This window comes from Propithecus coquereli, unplaced genomic scaffold (assembly GCF_000956105.1).
Source record: "Propithecus coquereli isolate 6110/MARCELLA unplaced genomic scaffold, Pcoq_1.0 Scaffold92, whole genome shotgun sequence".
In the NCBI taxonomy this organism is placed as follows: Eukaryota; Metazoa; Chordata; class Mammalia; order Primates; family Indriidae; genus Propithecus; species Propithecus coquereli.
The window spans coordinates 5,915,314-5,937,799 of NW_012155507.1; the positions used below are offsets into that span (position 1 = coordinate 5,915,314).

The window sequence follows — 22,486 nt, forward strand, 5'->3', positions numbered from 1 at the left end:
TTGAGTTATCGGTGGGGCCTGGCTGTAGCTGCCAGAGTCAAGGTGGCATCAGTCAGGTTCATCTAAGTATGAATTTGGGTTTGGCCAGCAGCAGGGAGCCTAGTCTGTCCTTTGAGAGACTTACCTGAGTATCAGTTCCAAGGAAGGGACAACAAAGGAACTCAAAGATTAAGAAAATTGTCTCAGGCTTACACACTGATTACTTAAAAGAAGCACTGCTCCCTTATGGAAGCACTGCACTACTCGAGGTGGCAGTGCCTCACTTGTATTCCTAATTTTAACATCAGGTTCAGAGCAGTTGCTTTCTCTAGAGCTGCACTGTCCAACACGGTAGCCACTGGCCACATGTGACTATGAACATTTGATATGTAGCTAGTACCAGTCAGGATGTATCATAAGTATAATATATACCCCAGATTTCCAAGCTTAGCATGAAGAAAAGAATGTAAAGTATCTGATTTGTTTTTTATATTGATAACATGTTGAAATGATAATATTTTGGATATATTGGGCTAAATAAAATATACCATTAAAATTAAAATTAATTGCACTTGTTTTACTTTTAAAAATAAAAGCAGACATGTGACTACTAGAACATTTTTTCTTTTTTTTTTTGAGACAGAGTCTCACTCTGTTGCCTAGGCTAGAGTGCCGTGGCATCAGCCTAGCTCACAGCAACCTCAAACTCCTGGGCTCAAGCGATCCTCCTGCCTCAGCCTCCCAGGTAGCTGGGACTACAGACACGCACCACCACGCCCGGCTAATTTTTTCTATTTTTAGTTGTTTGGCCAATTTCTTTCTATTTTTAGTAGAGACGGGGTCTTGCTCTTGCTCAGGCTGGTCTCGAACTCCTGAGCTCAAACGATCCACCCACCTACTAGAGCATTTTTATTTGTTTGTTTATTTAAGAGACAGGGTCTCGCTATATTGCCCAGGCTGGACTTGAACTCCTTGGCTCTAGGAGTCCTCTTGCCTCAGCTTCCCAGGTAGCACGCCATCATGCCCAGCTCTCCTAGAGCATTTAAAATTGCACACGTGGTTCACATATGTGGCTTACATATATTTCTATTGAACAGTATCACTCTAGAGAATTATTTTTTCCTTTTGGGTTACAGAGCACAATTATGACTATGCTATTAGAAAAGCACCACTGCCTGACAAGAAAGCACAACCATTGTTTTCAAAGAATCGAATGATTGCAAACAATGCTTGAAACAATAAACCAAACTAAAAAAACAAAACAAGAAAAAAGAAAGAGATTAACATATAGTTACATAAAACTGATTAGTTTACTAGACCTTAACCGTACCCCTAGATCTTAACACTCTCTGTTCCATACACGTTGTAGCCTTCTCTGTATGTAGCATAATTCTGAGTGTTGGTGGCAGGAGCAGGCTTAAAGTTTTGGGTGTTCTTTGTGAGTTTCATGCGTTTGGACTCTGCCCGTGATTTGTAACAGAATTCTATCAAAGCCACCATCATGGCCAGCCCCAGACCTCCGACAAGTATATAGAAAACGCCTGCCACATTGCTCAGGCTCAGAGCGCTGGTCTTGTCCTAAGAGAAATGAACAACATGATTAGTTCTTGGGGAAAACAAAGGTGCTGGGACATTATAATACATTATAACAGCATAGGGTAGTTCTAAATTGTAAAATAACTAAACATTGATTTAAGTGTTATGACTCAACTCTGGCAACTGGCTAATGTTTTGCAATGACCAGCAAGATGGTAGATTGTGCTTCTGTTGACAGTTTTGATCCTTGCCTAAAAGTCCTTTTATCTGGACTCCTTACATCTCTTAGTACCTGAAAATGCTGTTCAACAACTAAATAATACAGCACTTGGCCATGGGAACAAAAGAGCAAACACAAGCATAATTTATTCCTCTGCCAGCCTTGATAAACACCATTTGCCAGAGTTGAGTTGTGACATCTCTATAAATGTACCACTCTTTTCATTTGGAAACTTGAAGCACTCTTTCCCCTCTCTGCCCCGCAACACCCCTTTCTCCCTTGTTCTCCCTGTGACAAACTTTGTCAGCTAGTCTTCAAGATACTAGGTTAGAATATTAGAGGTTCCTGATGTTCTTATCTGGGGAATTACTTCACGAGGGTTTGTTTAAAAAGGGTTAACTCTCCTCTTCCTCCCAGTGGCTGAGAAATTGCTCCCTTTGGGGACTGGCTGCTAAGTCCTCATCCTAGTTAAAATCAGGGCAGCAAGTCTTTGTGTTGCTGGAACAAGGGTGCAGCACAAAGAACTGGCTCTGTTCCATCTTCCTGAGAGTTTAGGGAAACTGTCAGGAGGACCCATTGGATCCTCGATTGGCTCCATACACATCAGAAAGCTTTTCCAGGAGGCTGATGATTTTTTTTTAAAAACCCAGCTCACTTTTAGCTTTTACTCCAGGGAATACAGAAAATAATAATAATAAAAAAAACACTACACTTATCTGCTTTCTACTTAACATGGGGGAAAAATTGAGGAAGCCGGTCAGTGACTTTCGGGTCAAACTGTACAAATCCGACTAAGCTATCTGCCTGTATGAAAAAGCAAAAGCTGAACTGCTGAACAATGGAAAGAAAAAAAGTTGGTGTCTTGAGCCCTACCTTGAGGTAGGACACACCAAGGGCCAGGAGTCTTTCTTTGAAAAAAATAAAATAAAATAGCATTTTGTAGTCTTTTTAGAGGGAATGTAACCATTTTGCTGCTGAATGTAGTTGAATGGAATATACAAATTGTTAAGCAAGTGAATTTTGAGCATCTTCTTTAAGTGATAACATAGTGGGCAGATGATGTCCATTGCTGATATTCAACACTCCGGTTCAGCTAATCTTGGTATCATTTAAAGAATTAAATGTAAGACAATATGGCCATGTCCTTCTGATGCTATTTTCATAGGAGCCAGTCCTGGACTTGTTTACCTTAATCAAAAGGCCAATTGAAATTGATTTGCATCCAGGAAGGGGGGTGTGGGAGTGCCTCATGTCCACAACAACCTTGCAAATAGTCACTCTTCTAGGATGATCATTAGATAGATGAGTAGTAAGAATTGTCACTTATAAAACAATAGATTATCTCCTTAAGGAGGCTGGTGAGGCTATCTGCAAGGATGTTCCACAGTCCATTAGGAAATGGACCAATTTCTGGTAACCCTTCCTCTGCCATTAGATTTTTATATGTATGTGATATTTAATGGGGGAAGAGGTCCTTTGACATAACCCATATAAACTGTAGCAACAAGAACAGTTTCAAGTTCCAGGTATTTAGGTTTTACAAGAGTTACAGAATTCCTTGATGTGGGATGTAGAAAACCAGTAGCAAAATGGTTTGTTGCACAGGGAAAATGAGTGGCATTTCATGAAATGAATTAACTGATACCACAATATTAGTTCAAAAAAAGGAAAGGCAAAAATTGAAACTAAAAAGAACTTTCTTAGGGGAGCGAAGGGGGGCAGGAAGGAGGCGGGGAAGAGTGTTTCATGCTTATCAATGTGATGTTATCCTGACAATGTATATACCCTTAAGGAGCATGCGACTAAATTTTAAAAGTATTACGTACAGAGATTCAAATGACACCTTTGGAAGACAGAAGTGTGACAGACTTAATGAGATTTGAGATCCAAATAGATGCTGAACTTAATACAACAGCAGCTGGCAGGAGGCTAATCATTCTGCTTACAGAGACCAGTTTTTTTATTTATTTGTTAGACTATTTTCAAATGAGATCGACATAATATATGAATAACCAAAGGTATTTACAATTACAAAGTCTCTGACACTGTAAGACGTTAAAAAAAAGTACTGTCACAACTGGATCTTTATTTTTTGGTTGTTATATATTTTCTCTTTGAACTTTTGAAATGTGAAATACAGTAAAACCCCCTTATAACACAGCTCATTCTTTTATAGCTTGGGAAATGCAACGGGCCAGATTGAGTTTCCTAATCATAAGAACAGCTCTATAGAGTCAATGATCAATGTAGTGTGGCTGGCCTCGGAGGCTGGTATTGGCCTTATTTCTTTAGTGCTGGTGTTATAAAGGGGTCCCACTGTGTCAGGGAGTGTGTGTTGGGAAGGAAAGCTGTTTTAGGGGAGAAAATAAACAGTGGGTCAAAATGTGATTGCTAATCAGTACGAAAAGACCTTCAGCGACTGACCTTACTCCCGGAGTCCTTGGCTCCACACTCCCCCTTATCGTACCACCATTTGTTTTTCAGCTTGTCTAAGATGCCTTGTTCACTGAGTTTCAATACTGCAAGGTTTACAGGCGTTCTTCACGTGGGAAATAACATAAATAACATTATATTATGTTATTTTATGTTATTCAAGCTTCAAACTACTTTAAAACTATAGAAAGCGATAAAGCAGGGGGCCCTGGCCACAGAGTAATTTTAGACACTGCAGGCAACCTGAGCATTACCTTATAAAAAGTTAACACTACAGCAACGCTATATTTACCAGGGCCTGCCCATATCGCTTTGAGTAATCGGCACACACTGTTAAATAATGAGGATAGAAAAAAGGCACTCCTCAGATAGGCTGTGTGTGATGGGGAGGGTCTCCCCTCAAGTGACAATTGTCAGCGGCAGCTTGCAGTAGCTTTGTGACAGAGGTGTGTTAGGTTTGATCTAACCGGGTGTCTTGTTGTACTTCCAGACAGAAAGCAAGCTTTATGGGGCAGTTGGGAAGGGGACGAGGCCAGAAGGGGAAGCGTTTCCATATTGTGGCTTGATTGAGACAAATGAATAAATCCGAACAGAATCGAAATAGATTCCACGTAAATAACATGCCCTCTGATTAATCGTCCTTTATTACGCAAATTTATTGCCCAGCTGAAATTGATCTCAGAAAGAACTGTACTATATACAAGTCCTCACTCCACAAACATGTGTTCTAAATTCTTATGCACATACTGGTCTTAGTATTAAACGTATAATGTGGACCTCTGAGTTTTGGGTAAAAGAAATATTTTTAACAATGGAAAAACTGGTCCGTTGATTATTTTTGAGTTACTGACTGACGTCTCTCTGATGTGGTCATATATCTGTGGTCAACTCAGATCACCAGAGGGTGGACCAGATCATTTCAAAGTGGATTGTTAATATGGCATGATCTAAACCAGCAAACTGACTCTGCCATGGTTGGGTAACATACTGCAGAGGAATAGTTTAGGTAAGTTGTTCTAGTAAGCTAAGACTTCCTCAACTGAGAGGCTAATATATCCTCAGGAAGCCAGGCCACTGCTCCTTAGTCCTTCACTGCTTAAAGTATAAGGACTGCATTTGGAGCCACTGGGCAAATGTGTGAAACCCCACTGGCCCTTGGATAAAGACTTTCTCTCTCAGAGATTTCTTCAGTTGTAAAATGGGAATAATGGCCTTTACCCTGTCTTCTTTCTAGAGCTATTGGATATTAAATGAAGAATCTCTAGTAACTTTAAATAAAAATGCATTATATAGAGAGGGTGGCATAATTCTATTATGAGGCGGTAAAACTGTGTGCTCAGATTCATGGGACAAATATTTCCAATGCATGCATATTCCCATACGTGCATGTTGATCTGAATGTCACTAATTTAAAAGGAGCAAAGCAGACAACTTTATGTAACCATAAACACGCCATAAAATTTCTTAGCTTATTTTGGATAAGTTGGATCCACTAACATATCCAGTCACTGACAAGACTTCCTGTAGTCACAAAGATCTGGCCTCTGTCATGCCCAAGTCCCAAAGCCTATTTCCTTTCTTCCTTCATTTGCTGTTGAGAGCAGAGGGGCTACCTCATCTTCAGACATTCTGAGAAATATATCATTATTTTAAAATAGTATGCAATTTCAGAGTACTTGAGATTTGAAAAACTATAAATCTTTAGTGTCAAGGAGGTGACACTTTCTTGTTTAGTACAGGGTCTGGCAGCCAGAATATTTGGATTCTGTATCTTACCAGAAAATTGGGGTCTTTTTTTAAATACTTTAAATAAATCCTTTCAATCACTGCTCAGAACCCTAGGCTTCTCAAATACTAACCAGAGTTGCTTGGAATGCAAAGCAACAAAAGACACTTAAATTAAACTTTCAACCTCTTTAAGATATTATTGGCAATGAAAGTCCTCAGACTTTTAAAGGACAGACAAGCCATCTACGGCCCTGAGGTTAGTGTTGGAGCTGCCTTCTCCCCTCTCTGCCATATGGCCCCCTTCTCTCTGCCTTCCCCCTGTTATTTATTGTCTTATCACTACCACTCTTCTCCCTATGCATTAAGCCAAGCACTGATACCAGTCTCATCAATGTGGCACTTAGCTCAGGATGCAGGGGAGATGCTTTCCAATGGCATACGGGTGACTGAGCTCATCAGGACCACAGCAGGAAGTACAAAGCATCTTCCTGCTCCTTTCTGTGCTTTCTCTTTTCTTATTGAAAAGGGCTCAGTGTCCTCACACTACTCTCTGACTAAACTCTTACCAGGCCCTGTCCTCCCTCAAGGTCCTATGTTCTTCAAATTGTTTCATTCAATTTCTTCAGTACCGCCGCTCACTAGATCTTAGAAGCAGAACGGTCTGATTAAAGGTACTCACTCACACTAAGGTCCAACAGAGAGGTTTCACTCTCCCTAGAGATCCTAGTTTTAAAAGAAATTTATCAACCCTTAAATGAGTTAGATTGATAAAAGTATGGCATGTTAGTTTAGAGTAGTGGCTCTCAAAGTGTGGTCCAGGGACCCCTGGGGGATCCCTGAAACCCTTTTGTCAAAGGGTCTGCGAAGTTGAAACTAACTTTATACTAATACTGAGGCATTACTTGCCCTTCTCACTATTATTCCCTCATGATGTACAGTGGAGTTTCCTGGAGGCTACATGATGTGTGAAATCACAACAGATTAAATGAAGATGCAGAAATGAGAATCCCATTCTCTTATATTAAGCCAGACATTAAAGAGATTTACAAAAATAAAGGACACTGCTCTTCTCCTCACTATTTTTTTTATTTTAGAGAAGTATAGTTATTTTTCATAAAAGTAGATTATTTATGTTAACATATATTGGGTTTATTATTTTTAAGTGAATCATGAATATATTCTTTAAAGATTCTTCAGTTTTAAGTTCTTACATGGCAAATATGAGTAGATATAACTCACATAAAGAGTGTAAAGGGGGCCTGGGACAAAATGTTTACGAAGCACTGGTTTTGGAGGAGGGAAGGCTGTTCCTGTGCCAGGGGTCTATTCTGGGTTGCCACTATGCACTCTTGGCAAAACCCAGGCTCAGTCTGTCAGTGACTTAGCATCCTACTTCTGACAAATGGCCTAGCCTTGCCTTAGTCCATCTAGTGGCTTCCACAGACATGGCTTCCCGCTCCCATGGCCTCCACAGTTATAGTGGAGATTACCTTAGAGCAATGGTTTTCAACCAGGGGCCATTTTATCCTCCAGGGACATTTGGCAGTGTCTGGAGTCATTTTTTGTTGTCACATCTGGGTTGGGGGATACTACAGGCATCCAATGGGTAGAGGCCAAGGATGCTGCTAAATATCCTACAATGTACAGGACAGGCCCCACAACAAAGAATTATCTGGCCCCAAATGCCAATAGTGCCAAGGTTGAGAAACCCTGCCTTGGAACATCCAGACCTTCTCTAAGATACCCTAGGACTTTAGAGACCTCTGACAAATGATATACTCCTAGAAGTTTAGTCTTAGATAGGAAAAAAAATCACAGGGTTTATGAAATCTGGCAGGGAACCAACATGCATTTAGGAAATTCTAAATAAAAATGAGGGAGAAAAACAAACATTTCAAGCAGCAGCACAGCTAAGGAGCATAAAAGCTGTAATCAGAAATCACAGATAATACCACTTAACAAGGTTAGGATAGCTGCCAAGAAAAAAAAGTACTTTAAAAGCCAAATCTCCTAGAACTCTATGTTGCTACAGATTAGACTAAATTTCCAAGATGGCAGAGAAAATCTGCTTTTATCCACATAGCTTTCTTTCTTACTATAGCTTATTGGATGTATTGCCTAGCCCAATCCAAATTAACTGAAAGTATTGACACCCTTTCCCCAACACACACACACACACACACACACACGCATGCACACACATGTCGGTATTTTGAAAGAAGTGGAATTAGGTGGGTATTTGGTCATTTTAAATGTTACTTTCTTTTTTTTTCTTTTTATTAAAAAAAAGTTAATTCTTTCTATGTTTAGTAGAGACAGGGTCTCGCTCTTGCTCAGGATGGTCTCGAACTCCTGACCTCAATCGATCCACCTGCCTTGGCCTCCCAGAGTGCTAGGATTACAGGCGTGAGCCACCGCGCCCGGCCTAAATGTCACTTTCTTGATGAAGACATTTTTGCTCCTCACTCCAGTGTTTTCTCTCCCCTGCGTCATCTTCTACCTTGCCTTATCATTTATGCCCATGTCTGTGTCTCCCACTAGACTGTGTGCTTCTCAAGGGCAGGGACTATGGCTTATGTATTCATGTTCCCATTTAGGACACTTTTCACAATTAATCCTTATCGAATTGATAGGTCTCCTTTAGTGTTTCGTTTTTCAACCAGTATCTTCACATAATTATTATAAGAATTGTTTTTAATGATCATGTTTAATGATCACCTTAAGGAGGGAGATTTATGGTCTCCACTCTATAAGTAAAGAAACTGAGGCACAGATAGGTTAAGCAATCTGCTCAAGCCTGCACAGCAAATTATGGGCAGGCCAGAAGGTAAATTAATATATACTGAGCTCTGCACTGTGCATTCTCCAATGGAACACACAAAAGGGTAGCAGCTCTCCTTATTTTTGCTCTTCAGGCTTAGATGTTCATAGTGATTTCTTTTCCCCCTTAGGGACCACCATAATCCAAATAACTATCAACCTAGCAAGGGTGTATTTTGTAGCTGAGGCCTTTTACTGTGGTGCATCAATATGTCTCCAGAGTAATGTTTCAGAGCAATTACTGCAGGCCCTTCACTGGTACCTAAGAGAATTATAAGTCAGAAATATTTATTGTACTCACCTCAATAGAGAACAGAAAGAATTAAACAAAGTAGGTCAGATTCCTATCATAAAAATTAGGCATTCTCCCCTCTGAAGGGCTTGCTATGAACTTTTTGCTGAGTAGAGCCCTCCAAAGACAAAGACATGGGTCAGCAGACTTAGGGAGGAAAAAGGAGAGCTTCGTGACATAATTTCAGGAGGTCTGGGAATGTCCCCCTCTCCAAAAATATTTTCCTCACCAGTACTTGAAATTCCACAGTGAGAATTTTACATCTTTAAGTTTGAGTGACATGCCTTGTTAAAACACAAATCCTTCTGAGAAATGAGAATGAAGCAAAGAGTAAATATTTACGAATAACTCTTTGTTCCATTTTGTTTAAAAAATGTTGGGGGTAGAGGGGGATTTCATAAAGTTCCCCTAAGAAAAAAACATTTTACAGCACATAAGTTATAAAAATGCATATGGATTTTTGATCAGATGGAGAGGGTAAGAGTAAATGTGAATTAGATAGTCATTTAAAAGCATGTGAAGGTAATGCTGACCTGTGTCACGATGATGATTCCTGAGTGTGGGGAACAGTCATGGAGAGGCATCTGTTTGTTTTTATATAGGGGGTAGTAATGTGATTCGTAATACTTTGATAATGAGTTTTATTTTAGAAGAAAATATTATTGGCAAATACAAATTTCTGCTTATCTCTGCCATCCACACCTGGCAATAACTCAGCTACAAAGGACTGTGCTCACAATCCAAGGCATCCACCCCTCAGATGGTGGTTGTCTAGTTTCCAGGCTCAGTTTCTGGGATGCACCAGCAGCTATTTCAAAGAACTAATGTTATCTTCATGATGGCAAACCTTGCATATGGAGATAGCTTTAGGACAAGAATACCACTGTTTTTTTTTTTTTCTGTGAAAGTAGAAATTATTTCTAAAAAACTAAAATAAACAAAACTTTTTATATATTTCAAAAGAACTGCCCAGTTTATTTTAAAATTTCAAAATATATTTTAATTTCAGGAAATACTTAAAATAGTAAATAAAGTAGCCTGGGGCCGTGTTGGATACCTTATTATGAACAAAGAAATGGTGAAGTGAGGGTGCTAAGTTTCCTATAGAGGGAAAGAAGAGAAATTGGGGCTTGTGAATTAATTACCAAGTTGATTTCCACCATATAAGCTGGAGATCTTAGAAGGGAAGAATGAGGAACTTGTACTGTGGGTATAATTCTGGGCCTGAAAAATATTGGCATCCAGGGTATAGTGTGATTTAGCCACCTGAGAGACTGTGGGATATACGCTGCTCTAAATGGCTTCACATCTCTTTTTGGAGGAGGGACACCTAAAGAGCAAATGTCTGTTTAATGAATGATTCCAGAAGATCTTCAATGTTGCCCTTAGGAGGGATAGATATATGTGTAAATATGTAGGCTATAGAGAAAGACAAGGAGCTCACAGAGAAGTAAAAGAAATATATGAGCAAGGATGGTGCATTTGCATAGTTAATTAGAAACCTGCTCTGACAATACAACGTCCGGATGATAAAAGTGGAAACTTATTCGAATCTAAGCTGCAAGCCCCTCCCTTGCCCTTCCCCTTACCCAAACCCTCACTCCAAGTTACTAACATGTTCTTCTTGGTACCTAGTGATATTTTTGGGAATAACTCTTTGGAAATATCTTTGGCTCAATGGAGGGAGACTAGCCATCCTCCCTTTTGCTGGCTTGTTGAGTGAAGATATTTCAGGTTTTCATGGTGACAAGGCACCTTGCCCTGTCTTCTACTTGCTTCCCTAGCCTTTTCTGGAGAAGCCCTAGCATCACTCAGGACATACAGGCATGTCCAGGCAGGCAGTCACAGATGTCTCTGCCCAGGTTGGTCTTGCTTTATTAAGTCGAAGCCAATTGATGACCAAGCGAGAGGAGGATCTGCTGGATGAGAGGATTTCCTATGTGGTCTTTTACATTCTTTTCTGCAGATTAACTTGAGATATATGTAATGAAGGGACTTATCTCTCCATATAGCAGCTGTTGAAGGCCATGGCAGTTCCAAATATGCCCTCAAGTACACTAGTATCTGGACTGCTTAAAAAAAATCCCTATCCTCTTCTTTTCACAGGGGTTCCTGGATATAGGATTCCAAGAGAATGAGAGTTTAAGTTATTTCAATCCTTCTACCCTTAGATCAGCCTGTGCTTTCTCCACAACCTGAGAATTTTACTGGTGGCTTTCTGCCAAACTGGACCTCCATTCAACTCCCCCCTCTAGAACAGATATCCAAAACCATTATTGGTTGTGGACTATTTCCCATAACCCAATTTGTCTGAGAAGACTTCTTAGCCACTTTGTCCCTGACAGAGAGAAGGGGCTTAGGGAAGACGCTAAGCTTCTGGAGAAGCCAATTTTGGTTAAAATGTGGCCACAGACATTTTCTCAAGTACATGATTGGTATGATTCACTTGAAAACTCTGTTTTACAATCCATTAAAAAATCAAGCTATCAAATTTGGTTGGGTTTTTATTATGTATAAGTGTGTTTTCTTTAGTTCATTCCAGTGGCACCAAGAGAGGCATAGACTGAGAAGACAGAAACAGATCTGTACCAAAAACTCACATGAGAGTTTCTGAAGACTCATTCCCCTGATTCTAGGCAAAATATGCATTGAGAGTTCAATCTGATGGGTGCCAGTATCCTCTTTTTTCTCTAAGAGCCATCCCTTGACCATGACTCATAGAAAAATAATCAATGTTAGTTTACATTCAAATATAGATTTCAACAAATGGGTCCTATATATCGGATCTGAAATCAAATCTGGTTGCCATGCCAGGGCACATACCACCCTCTTCTAGCACAAATTCTAGCATCCACACATCACATTTGCATTTCCAGTAGTGATGCTAGACAGGATGCACTAGTGTTCTTTGTGTGTGTGTGTGTATATATATATATATATATATATATATAGTATGCTATTGCCTTAGGTCTGTATTTTGAAAAATATTTGCTTCAATGCCAGATAAAATTAAGCCAAAAGGTGAATCCAGTACTTGGACCATACTTTTGCCACTTCTGACCAATGGGAGTCAGCCTCATGTGCCAAGGGCCAAATGCTATACCGCTCTCTAGAAAGTCAAAAGAGAATGGATTTCAATTGTTCTCCATAAAAGAAATTTGCCCCCACCCTGCTCCACCAATCCCAATTCCCACCCTAATCAAATGTATTTCAATTGCATCAAATCTTTCATGTTTCTTTTTCATGGCTGTCCTACCTTTCAGAGATTGTGGTTCTATAACCTTCTTTCCAAATAAAAGGAGACCAAATAGTTTGGTCTTCAAGGGGCAGAAAGGGCATAGACACACACCGTTTCACTCTCTGCCACTGCAACGGTGTCTTTCCTCTTGGCAATTGTATAACAACATTCTTACCTTCAGGCTTTTCATTCCTGCTGCTCTTTCTGTTGCTCTGGTATTGGACATTTGGTCATTATTTATTAATAAGAAACACATTCATGTTATCAGGGTAACACCAAAGGCAGATAATCATGTCTCAATCATAGAAATCATGTTAGGGCTACACAGTCAATTTTTAAAAAGTCACTAGAGTGGAATAATTAAAAAATGTTTTCTTTCTGGATTACATTTTTGTTTCCGGTGGTAGAATTTATTCTTTAATACCATTTGGCAAAATCAATGCTTTTGGCAGCCACTGGACTGGTTCAGTTCTTAAGGCAACAGGTCCCTTGCTTGAAGCAGCCACTTGAGAGAAAGTGAGGATTTGCTCTTGGGAGGAAGACCTGAGTAGGTTCAAGGAGCAAATTTAGTCACTACCAGGAAAGAAAACTGTCAGGTTCTTCATACTTCCAGGAGGCAGTACCAGCACAGAAACATGCAAACCAACGAAGAGTATAATATACTCACCCTACTCCTCGATCCCAAACCAGAGTCTTGGGGATTCACAGGAACTTCTTAAGACCCAGGAAGTGCCATCGATCTGTAATGATTCTTGCCTACACACATAACAGTGTCAATAAACAGTCATTGGGATCCATCTTAACCTTGAGTATCCAAAATGTCTACCTTTAGGGATGGCTCCAGCCAAGAAAAGGTCCATTTTTTGTTGCAGGCAAAGGTAGATGTAGATTCTTATCTGTTACCCAAGTCCCAAGAATGTCAAAGAATTCTGGGTGCGGAAGAGAAGGGGTTAAGAGACGGTGGCAAAGGAGAGGAGAATTGTAGACATACATGGAAGAAGAAGAAATACACACAAAACTGAAGATCTCATTTATACATATGGGAAATACAGTACAACCTGATTCATCTATGCACCACCAAATATGAAGCTGAGGGAATTTGGAAATGGGCTGTTCTCAAGTGTAACTTTTTATTATCTTTGAATAGAAGACTTGCTAAGCAAGTGCATGGGATTTAAAAAAAAAGATTGCTATGATAGGGAGGTGGAACATGTCTGAATTTCTTAAGAGAACAAATTCTTTTTAGGTACTATAAAAGCACCCACGTGAAAAAGAAACACAACTAATTTTAATTGCAGGCATTTTTTGAATCTATTAAAACAAATTCCCTAAGTTTTTTCCTAGCATCACGTTGGTCAGTTTATTCTATGCCATATATGTTTCTGAAAATAGTAAAACTGGATTTCTCTATCAATATTATCAATCAGTCATAATAAGCATGCTACCATTTATTTAAATAATGGAGATTTAAGTTCATAGCCCATCCTCCTCCCTCACTTCCCCATATGCCTTACAAGTTAAGACACGCACCTACTGTACAATTCTCATTGCAGTCAAGGGGTTCAGAACGGTCACCTTTAAACTTTCTGTTCCTATGTTTCCCAAAGCACACAATATATGCTGATTTTCACCTTGCAAAAATATAGACACTAGAAATCTATTTAAATTCCTTGATAGAACGGAAGCCTGGTACAATTCTAGGGTGAGGTAAGGTAGGGTTTGTAAGAACTTGTCACCCCAGTCACAAATAGCTTGTTTCACTCACCAGACCCCCTCTAGTAAGGCAAGGCTATCCGGGAAAGCCAAGCTGGCATCCTTTACCCAAGATTAAGGAAATGAAGTAGGGTGGGTATATCCTGCAGCCTTGGGGCCACATATGGCCTTCTGGATCCTTGACTGCAGCCTTTTGACTGAATCCAAATTTTACAGAACAAATCCTTTTCTTAAAAGGGGTGCAGCAGAAAAAGATGAAGCTTTTCTTGCCTCCTTTGGTGCTTAAAAAAGAACAATCTTGGAATCAGAGGGCCAGCAGGTTCCCCACCCCTGGTAGGGGATCAGAAGAATGTGAAAGTTTGAGGAGACAGGCAGCTGCGGAAGGAAGCCGATGTGCCTGTGTGGTAATTCAGTAGATAAATCCCCATTCTGCTGTGAGTTACAGTGACAGACTTTCACTGGCTGTGTCACAAACCCCTGGCGATCTGGGTTTATCGCTGAAACAACCTACTGGCTCTTAATTACCACATTTGCACACACACTGTAATAAAGCACTAACACAAAAGGGTGATTTGCGGGTTAAAAATTCCCAAACCACAGCTCGAATTTACGTGATCCTTGCCTGCACATTTATAGTCCATCAAGGAAGGATCAAGGCTGCTTTGTTTAGGTCCTATTAGCCCAGGTTTGGGAAATTGGTAAAGCCAAGGAGTATTTTGGTTCTATCCTATAGGTCTGGTTCAGGGGCTGCCTCAGTGACTGACCTTGTTCTTAATTCCTTGTATTCAAAAAATAAAATGAAATAAATAAAATATCTATTTCATTAGTTTAAGCTCATGCACGTTTACAACAGCCTGAAAAATTGCTGGTTCTTTCCGTAGTCTAGCAACTTTTCTAGAATAGGCTCAGGATGTGTAATGCCTCATGCCAGGAAGGAAAAAGTCAACAATTTAATATAATTGCCCATTTATCATTTTTTAAGTTTGCAGGAGAGAGACAGAGAGATATGTAATACAGGTATTTCTCCCTCTCAGAAATAATAGGTGTGAAATGTTTTTGAAAAAGTAAAAGCACTCATAAATGTCAGGCTTTGTGATTATTGTCATTTTTAGTAATCAGTACTGAGGGCTGGAATGACTTAAATATGCCATTTGCCTAGTAACCAATGTAGTCAAGAATGAACCTGATTCTTATGGAAATGTATCACATGCAATCAGATTCATGTTGCTCATTGGATGAGTAGATGTGATAAATTGCCATCTGCAATATTATCACAAGAGGTGACCCTGAAAGTCAGCAGAGATTTGTGACAGCATTAGCTGTGTGACCTTGTCAAAGTCACCAACATCTCTGGATCTCACTCTCTCTGTGAAATGATGGTATATTCAACAGTCAATTGTCTGTTAACTGGGGATGGGTACAATGTGGAAGTGTACTTCTCAACCCATTTTTCTAATACAGTAAAACCTCATCGATTTGGACTAACAGAAGGGAGGAATTGTCTGAATGGGTAAAGCAATTCCTGAATTACAGAATAGGTTTGAAGAATGACAGTTTTATTACTTTAAGTCTATTTTGTAATTCAAACTGACTATAAAACATTGCTTTAGTGGAGGTCCTTGTGAGAACTACTTTAGCAGATAGATTTGTAATGAATATAAATCTAATAAGTGCTTCCAACATTTGAAAAAGGGTTTGTTCTCTTAAGAAAAAATTCAGCTGACAGTCTAAACTCTTTATTTGCTTAACAAACCTCTCTTGTCTCCATCCCTGATAATATAAACTTGTAAACTGGTCCCTGTCTAGTTTATCACAAATTATTAGTGAGAGGGCTCCAAATTAATGAGGTTCACTGCCATTTCTACCTCCTTCTCCATTTATTTGTTTTTAGCATCACCACTAAGTAGTGGTGAAACAGATTCAAGTTCATCTCTTGCCCCTTCTCTTGCCCACTCTCAGAAAACAGCAGGTAGCAAGAAGGAAGAAGATAAAGGCAAGCTCCTTGGTAATCCAGAAATGGAATAAGCAATCGTTGGATACGCAGCACTGATCATACTGTTATCCATAGTTGAGAAAGGGGTTCACTTATTTCAAAAGATTGGCTGGAGGAATGACCAAATAAAGCAATTTGAAAGATGCCTGTAGGTAGTACTATGGTCATAGAAGCTGGAAACATTTAGAATCTACTGAAATATTTTTCTATTTGCATATCAAAATTCAGATAATCTGGAAATTGTGAGCTGGCAATAAAATTACTTGATAAAAATCTTTGCAGCAGTACCAGCTGAAGATTAAAAAAGAAAGCTTGATTGCTGGCTGTAATTAACAAATAGCTGGTCTAAAGTTTTGGGGTCTTCATGTCCCAAAACATCTGGGTGAAAAGTAAAAATTCAGCCAAATACATGCAGATTTTTTTTTTGTTTACATAACATCAAATGTCTGATTATTTGAAAACTTCTGGACACTTGGCATCATGTGGATGTTTTAGAGTCATCTTGTTACAGTCCATGGCTCCTTTTTTAACCATGCTGAGTGTGAATGATGAATTCGTGAGAACAATGCATCCAATCCAGCTCAAGTCATTCTGCAACTGACTTCAATGATACAATTAGGTTCTCCGTGCTAATAGCATGAGACAAGGACTGGGAAGAAGGTGCTAAATACTTTGGGCATGAGGTTAGCCATTGTAAAAATCAAATGAGCCAAAAGCTTGGCTGAATTGTCAATGTCATCAGTTCACATTGGTGGGAAAGAAAGTTACTGCTTTTTGACATATAGTAAAACCTTGATTAATTGGAATCCATAAGGGATGAATGGAATTTTCAATAAGAATAGTCATTTCGTTTCATTCTTGGATAATAATATTTTTCTTAAAATGCTTGTATCCACTTTCTCGCCTCAGGGAAGCAGCCTCTAAGGTTTGAGGGTCAATCCAGATGGAGAGAAGATATAGGAGAAAGAGCTGAATGTGATCTAACCACAGGTCATCTCTTGGTAAGTGATTTTAAAAAAATCAATTCCTTGCGATCTTCTTTTTTTTTTTTTTTGGGTACTATTGCTGCTTTCTCATCAATGTGAAGTACTTGGGGGGAATTCAGTTAGTTGGGGTACTGGTTAGATGAGTTCTGGTTAATCAAGGTTTTACAATAAAAGGCCATGCCAATGCCTGGTAAGATTATATGCTGAAGAAAGTTGTTTTTAAATTTATTTCTTTGAAAGTGCTCTGGATCAGTGTTTCCAAACCCATATTATACTGCAGACTGGCAAACTAACTTTTCCATCAGGATCCTGAGGGATGGAGAGGGAAGGAGAGGAGTAGAAGTGCAACCATTGTCTCTGAAGGAGAAAAGTTTTGGCTTGCCTGTCTGTTGGTCTGTGGTTGGGAAACACTGTTCTTCACTTTAAGATGCCCATGGGATCTTGGTCGTACAAGAGCTGATCTTACATGCTTCAATATAATTCTCATGCCTCTTGGGCCATGGAGGATTCTGTTTTCAGGTCTCTCCTGTACTTACCCAACGTGTCTTTCCATGACTTGGTATCGTGGCTTCTGAGCTTGCCCCTATTTCTTGTTGCTTGGATGACGGCTATTCATTCATTCTAGCCATGAAGAGTGTTAGGAGCCAAAGGAATGCCCAGTAACATGGGTTTTCTCATGATGGCAGCCTGGATAACAATTAGACCTACCTGAACCAAGAACATGGCTAAGGAGAAGCCAAATCAAGGATTTATACACATATAGTATCACAGTTAGGCGACGCATCTGCTTAAATACACAAAATGTCTTTGCAAAGTCTCTATATGAGGTGGCCTATTGAAGAAAGACCCCATTTAACTTGAAACCGAGCTTGTTCTTTGGCTTTCAAGTTAAATGGGGCCTGCTTAAATGGGCCATCACATATAGAGAACAACATCTCATCACTCATACACATAATTGAAGAAGCCATCTTGACTCAACCAACCAACCTCCATGAGCAACCATCACATCCTAGAAAAAAAAAGGCCATAACCTGACTTTTCAGTAGATGGATCTGATTTCTCACACCACTCAGCTGAGGCAGGCGGGGACAGTCTCACAGGAAAGCCTTGGGCTCTTGAAAGCCTAGGGCATTTAAACCCACTTCATGGCCTTCATAAGGCAACCAGTCTGGTGTGTGAAGGAAGGGAAGAGGTGTGGACGGGTAGGCTCTGTCTGGGAGTTTAAGAAGGGACCCAAGTTAGATCAAAAATGCGGGCAGTGCCCTAAAGTCTTTCTGGTTCCCAAAGCTGCCAGGCAGGGGAATAACCTGGTCATTCCACTTTATGTGTGAGTCTTGTGCTCTCTCCTCAATAATAAGATAACAGTCTTGCCGATTACTCGTCACTAAGGGTACCCGGTTGTGGTGACATTGAGGCTGACCTTGGAGTCACCGCCCCCGCTGCCGCACTCTCCTTTGTCGTACCACCATTTGTTTTTCAATTTGTCCAAGAGGCCTTGCTCATTCAGTTTTAATACTGCCAGGTTAACAGCATTTCTTGAAACGATAAAACATAACTTGTAAGAAAATGCACAAATGCTTAGGAAATCGTTAACGTATAAAAAGGAGCACAAGAGGACAAATTGGCTAAATTTCACAGAACGTGGAGCTATAAAAATGTCTGTACAGCAAATACAGGGTTAAATATTGGAAGGTGGCATGGAGGATAACATTTGCTCAAAACTGAAGTGTGCGGGATGGGGAAATTGTCTTTGAGAAAAAAAGTAACAAGAACACCACATCCATGCAATTAACATTCGTCACATATGGCACCATAACTTGGCTTTTACCATTTAAATTGAAAAAGCCGTTGAACTGTAAAATTAAAACAGCAACAAACAGTCAGAGAGGACAACACAGAGAGAGAACATTAAAAAAAAATGGATGCATTAAATAGATGAAACCATAATTTACCGTCTTATTTAACTCCATGGAATATTGTAGATTTTAAACTTTTAAGTTACCTCAAAATCCACAAGAAAGAAAATGACAACAAAATGCATCAGGGTAGGTGGAATACTATAACAACACGGATATTGTTATATTATTCCACCCACCTTAATGCTGAGCCTTTAGGGGTTGCCACACCATAGCCTTTGGAATCCAGATTTCCACCAACTTTCATCGTATCGCACGGTTTTCTCTGCTCAATGTACTCATTCATGGTTGACTCCAGCAGGAAGGCGAACTTCCCCTTGGACTTTCGCACTCGGGCCACTCCGTCTGCTGTTGTTTTGGTAAACACAGATGGCTCTGCCGATTTCATGTAAGACCACATTTTCTCGTACACAGCAATTTTGGATCTCTGCACCGAAGAGATAAGAGTGCTTAGAGCTGCCAGATATTCATTCTGGAAGAAGGCTTAGTGCAGTTGTTTGCAAACCTTTTTGATACTGCAATCCACAGGAAGAAAAACATGTTACAGTGCAACCTCATAGACACATTCATACATGTGTAAACATGTTTCCATAACAGGTTTTTTGAAACCATACTCGCCCATTGCTACCTGTGATGCTGTCTAATATTTTCTATTCTATTCTAATTCGTTTTTAAAAAATGCTGCTCAGGACCCACGAAATAGATTTCATGGCCCCACTCATTGGTTGCAATCTGGTTTGATAAGCACTTTCTTCGTTCAATCTTCCTGTCAATACAGAAATCTCCCCTACAATATCCTGCTCTGTATTTATCCTGTACCTGCCTAATAAAAGACCATTGGAAAGGAGTGTTCAATCATTTTAGTCACTCTAGCATGGGACGTCAATCACTGTCAGAAAGTACTTCCTTATTATGAGCTGAACCCTTTAGTACTGTCTGCTAGAGCTATGAAAAGCAATTTTGTTCCTTCTTTTGCATGGCAATCCTTCAAATATCGCAAAATTTTTATTATGTGCCCCACCACTATCTCTCCATCAGGTGAAACTCCACTGACTGATACTGCTTCCAGAACTGTTACAACTTTGGTCTTTCATCCGTAGGCACATTTTAGTTGGTGATGTCTCTTAAACTGGAGTATGTAGAAACAAATATGACACCCCAGATAAATGACCAGAATAGACTGGAAAACAAACAAACCAACCCTGTTTGCTTTTTGTTATTGGAGCACAATTTTCTATCAATGCTACCTGAGTTTGCCTAACTGTATTTATTAAATAGTTATTTATCCATTCTTTCAACAAATATTTATTGAGCACCTGCTATGGATAAAGCACTCTACTGGGGGTGTGAAGACTATAACAGAGTAAATAGAGTCCTTTCTTCAACTCAGGTTGAGGCCAAACCCAAACTGCTAGTTCTTTCTACCAAGCTAAGTCTCTTTACCTTTATCTTTACCTCTTTGAGTTTTGCCTTTAATCCCATTAAATTTCATCTCAATTTGGGTGGTCCTTAGAACATATACTGAATGCTTACTGTGTCTCTAGCCTTATGTTAGTCATTTTGGAGAATATAAAGGAAATATAGACTCAGTGGCCCCAGAATATCCAATTTAGTTGGGAGCTAGGTCCTTAGGAATGAAAACCCTAGAGAAAAGCTTTAAGGTGATATCTGACCAGAGATGAGATAGCATGTCAGAAACCATAAATATATACCATGTTTTCAAGTGTCCTTTTATGGGTTGTCCTGACCCTATTCCAGCTTTTCTGACTATTTATTTAGTTGCTTTTCTGTCGACTTTGGCCAGGTACATTCTGTCTTTCTTGAGGTCTGCTTGGACCCAACCAAATAATTCCAGGGGGCTAGAACTCCCAGAATTATCCCTGTGGAAATTAAGCATTGTGTTTATCGCAATCAGACCCTCACTTAGGCCCTCAATGAGACACTGCAATGGTTGACTGAGATGGAAACATACTTGGTTTGCATAAAGTACAGCAAAAAGAGGCCAGTATGGCTAAAGCTAAATGAACAAAAGGGAGAGTGGTAAGAAATGAACTTAGAAGGATAATCAGAGGGTAAATCTTATAGGGTACTCGAGGTCATGGTAAAAAGTTTGCATTTATTCTACATGGTATAGGAAACTATTGGAAGATTTTGAGGAGGTATGTGATAAGATCTGATTTAAATTTTTAAAGGATTACTCTGACTGCTGTATGGAGAATAGACTATAAGGTGGGTCACAGTGGAAGCAAGGAGGTTAGTTAGGAGGCTATTCTAATAGTCCAGGGAAGAGATGATTGTGGCTTGGACTAGGGTGGGAGTGATGGAGGTGGGGAATAGAAGTTGGATTCAAGATATGCTTTGGGGAGACAGCAAACAAGCCCTGCTGATGGACACTTTCACCTGATGGTCCTGTAGACACTTTCAGATTAAACATTTCCAAACCAAACTTATTATCATTCTTGTACAGTCTGGCTCTCCTTCTAAATTCTATCAATAAACCACCTAACATCCGAGCTAGAAGGTTTGGTTGATAAAACAATTTCTAAGCATCGTAATGAAATACATTGTCAATGACTTTATTTCAGTAGGAATTTCCTAGTTAGTTGCCCAAAGAATTTTTAGAAAGTAAATAATTCAGATACACAGAAAGATATAAAAATAATGTAAGAACACTTGTGTACCTGTCATGAAGCTTAAGAAATGAAACCTTATGAAGTTAAAGTCTACCTATCTACCCCTCCATGATTGCATACCCCTCCCTGCTCACCAAAAGTAACCAGTATACTGAATTTGATTTTTATTATTCCCTTATACCTCTTTATATTTTTACTGGAATAAGTATATCTTCTTTATGATGTAATGGCTGTATATAGCCTGTCAATCTATGGATGTACTATTAATATATTCCATTTACCCAATCTCCTTTTGAAGGACTCTTAGATCAGTTCCAATTAGTACCCAACACTATAGTGGGTATGTATTTTTGTGCATTTATAAAAGAGGTATTTTGTGTTCTTCATCTTAGCCCAATCAGACCTGAGTACAAGGTGGGGATTAGGGTAAGGTGGGGAGGCTTCAGGCCTATTTGTCTTTTATACTATTTGCAAACAGGCTGTTGCTTCTGAAGATAAATTTATAAGCCAAGGGCAAAGGGGTCCATGAATTCTGATCTAAGTGCACTATAATTTGGATTCATTTACTTCATCATTTACTTGAGCTCTTTGATTGCTGATACAGGTTCAAAGGTTTATTCCTTTAGGTAATGATGCATTTCTAGGAGAATAAATAGCAGTGCTCAAAGCAGACCCTTTAAATGTGTGTGGTGTACATGCAGCAAATATTAATGAATGCAGCAAATGACAAGTTAGTTAGTGGCAGAAATGATTGGGCTCCAGTTGATGACTAAATTCTGAAAGCGGTTGGAAGGGGGGAAAGGAAATGGCTCATAAGTGAGAGAAATTAAGCTGAAACGTTTATCTTTCTAACTAGTATTTAAGTGACAGTATAACATTTAGACCCAAAAGAAGGAAAAACATCACTAGCATTTTCTTTTTTCTTTTTTGCAATCTGTCTTATTTTGGCTGAAATACCAAAGGCAATAAAAGGGATTGAATCTTAGCTCAATCATCTGG

At 39.4% G+C, this 22,486-nt stretch overlaps 1 protein-coding gene across 2 annotated transcripts in view; it reads right to left on the minus strand.

Annotated features, from left to right (window-relative positions):
* GRIA3 (glutamate receptor, ionotropic, AMPA 3) overlaps nt 1-22,486 on the minus strand; it is a 285,940-nt gene that overhangs the window by 6,224 nt on the left and 257,230 nt on the right. Inside the window, exons 14-16 of one of the 2 annotated variants that reach the window (XM_012664833.1) lie at nt 19,034-19,281; nt 4,160-4,274; nt 1,310-1,557 (exon numbers count right to left, since the gene is read on the minus strand). In XM_012664833.1, the coding sequence (XP_012520287.1) occupies nt 1,312-1,557; nt 4,160-4,274; nt 19,034-19,281 (609 nt within the window). In that variant the 3' untranslated portion in view covers nt 1,310-1,311. Of the gene's footprint in view, nt 1-1,309; nt 1,558-4,159; nt 4,275-18,358; nt 18,474-19,033; nt 19,282-22,486 lie in introns of both variants that reach the window. The other variant, XM_012664832.1, reaches the window with a different exon arrangement.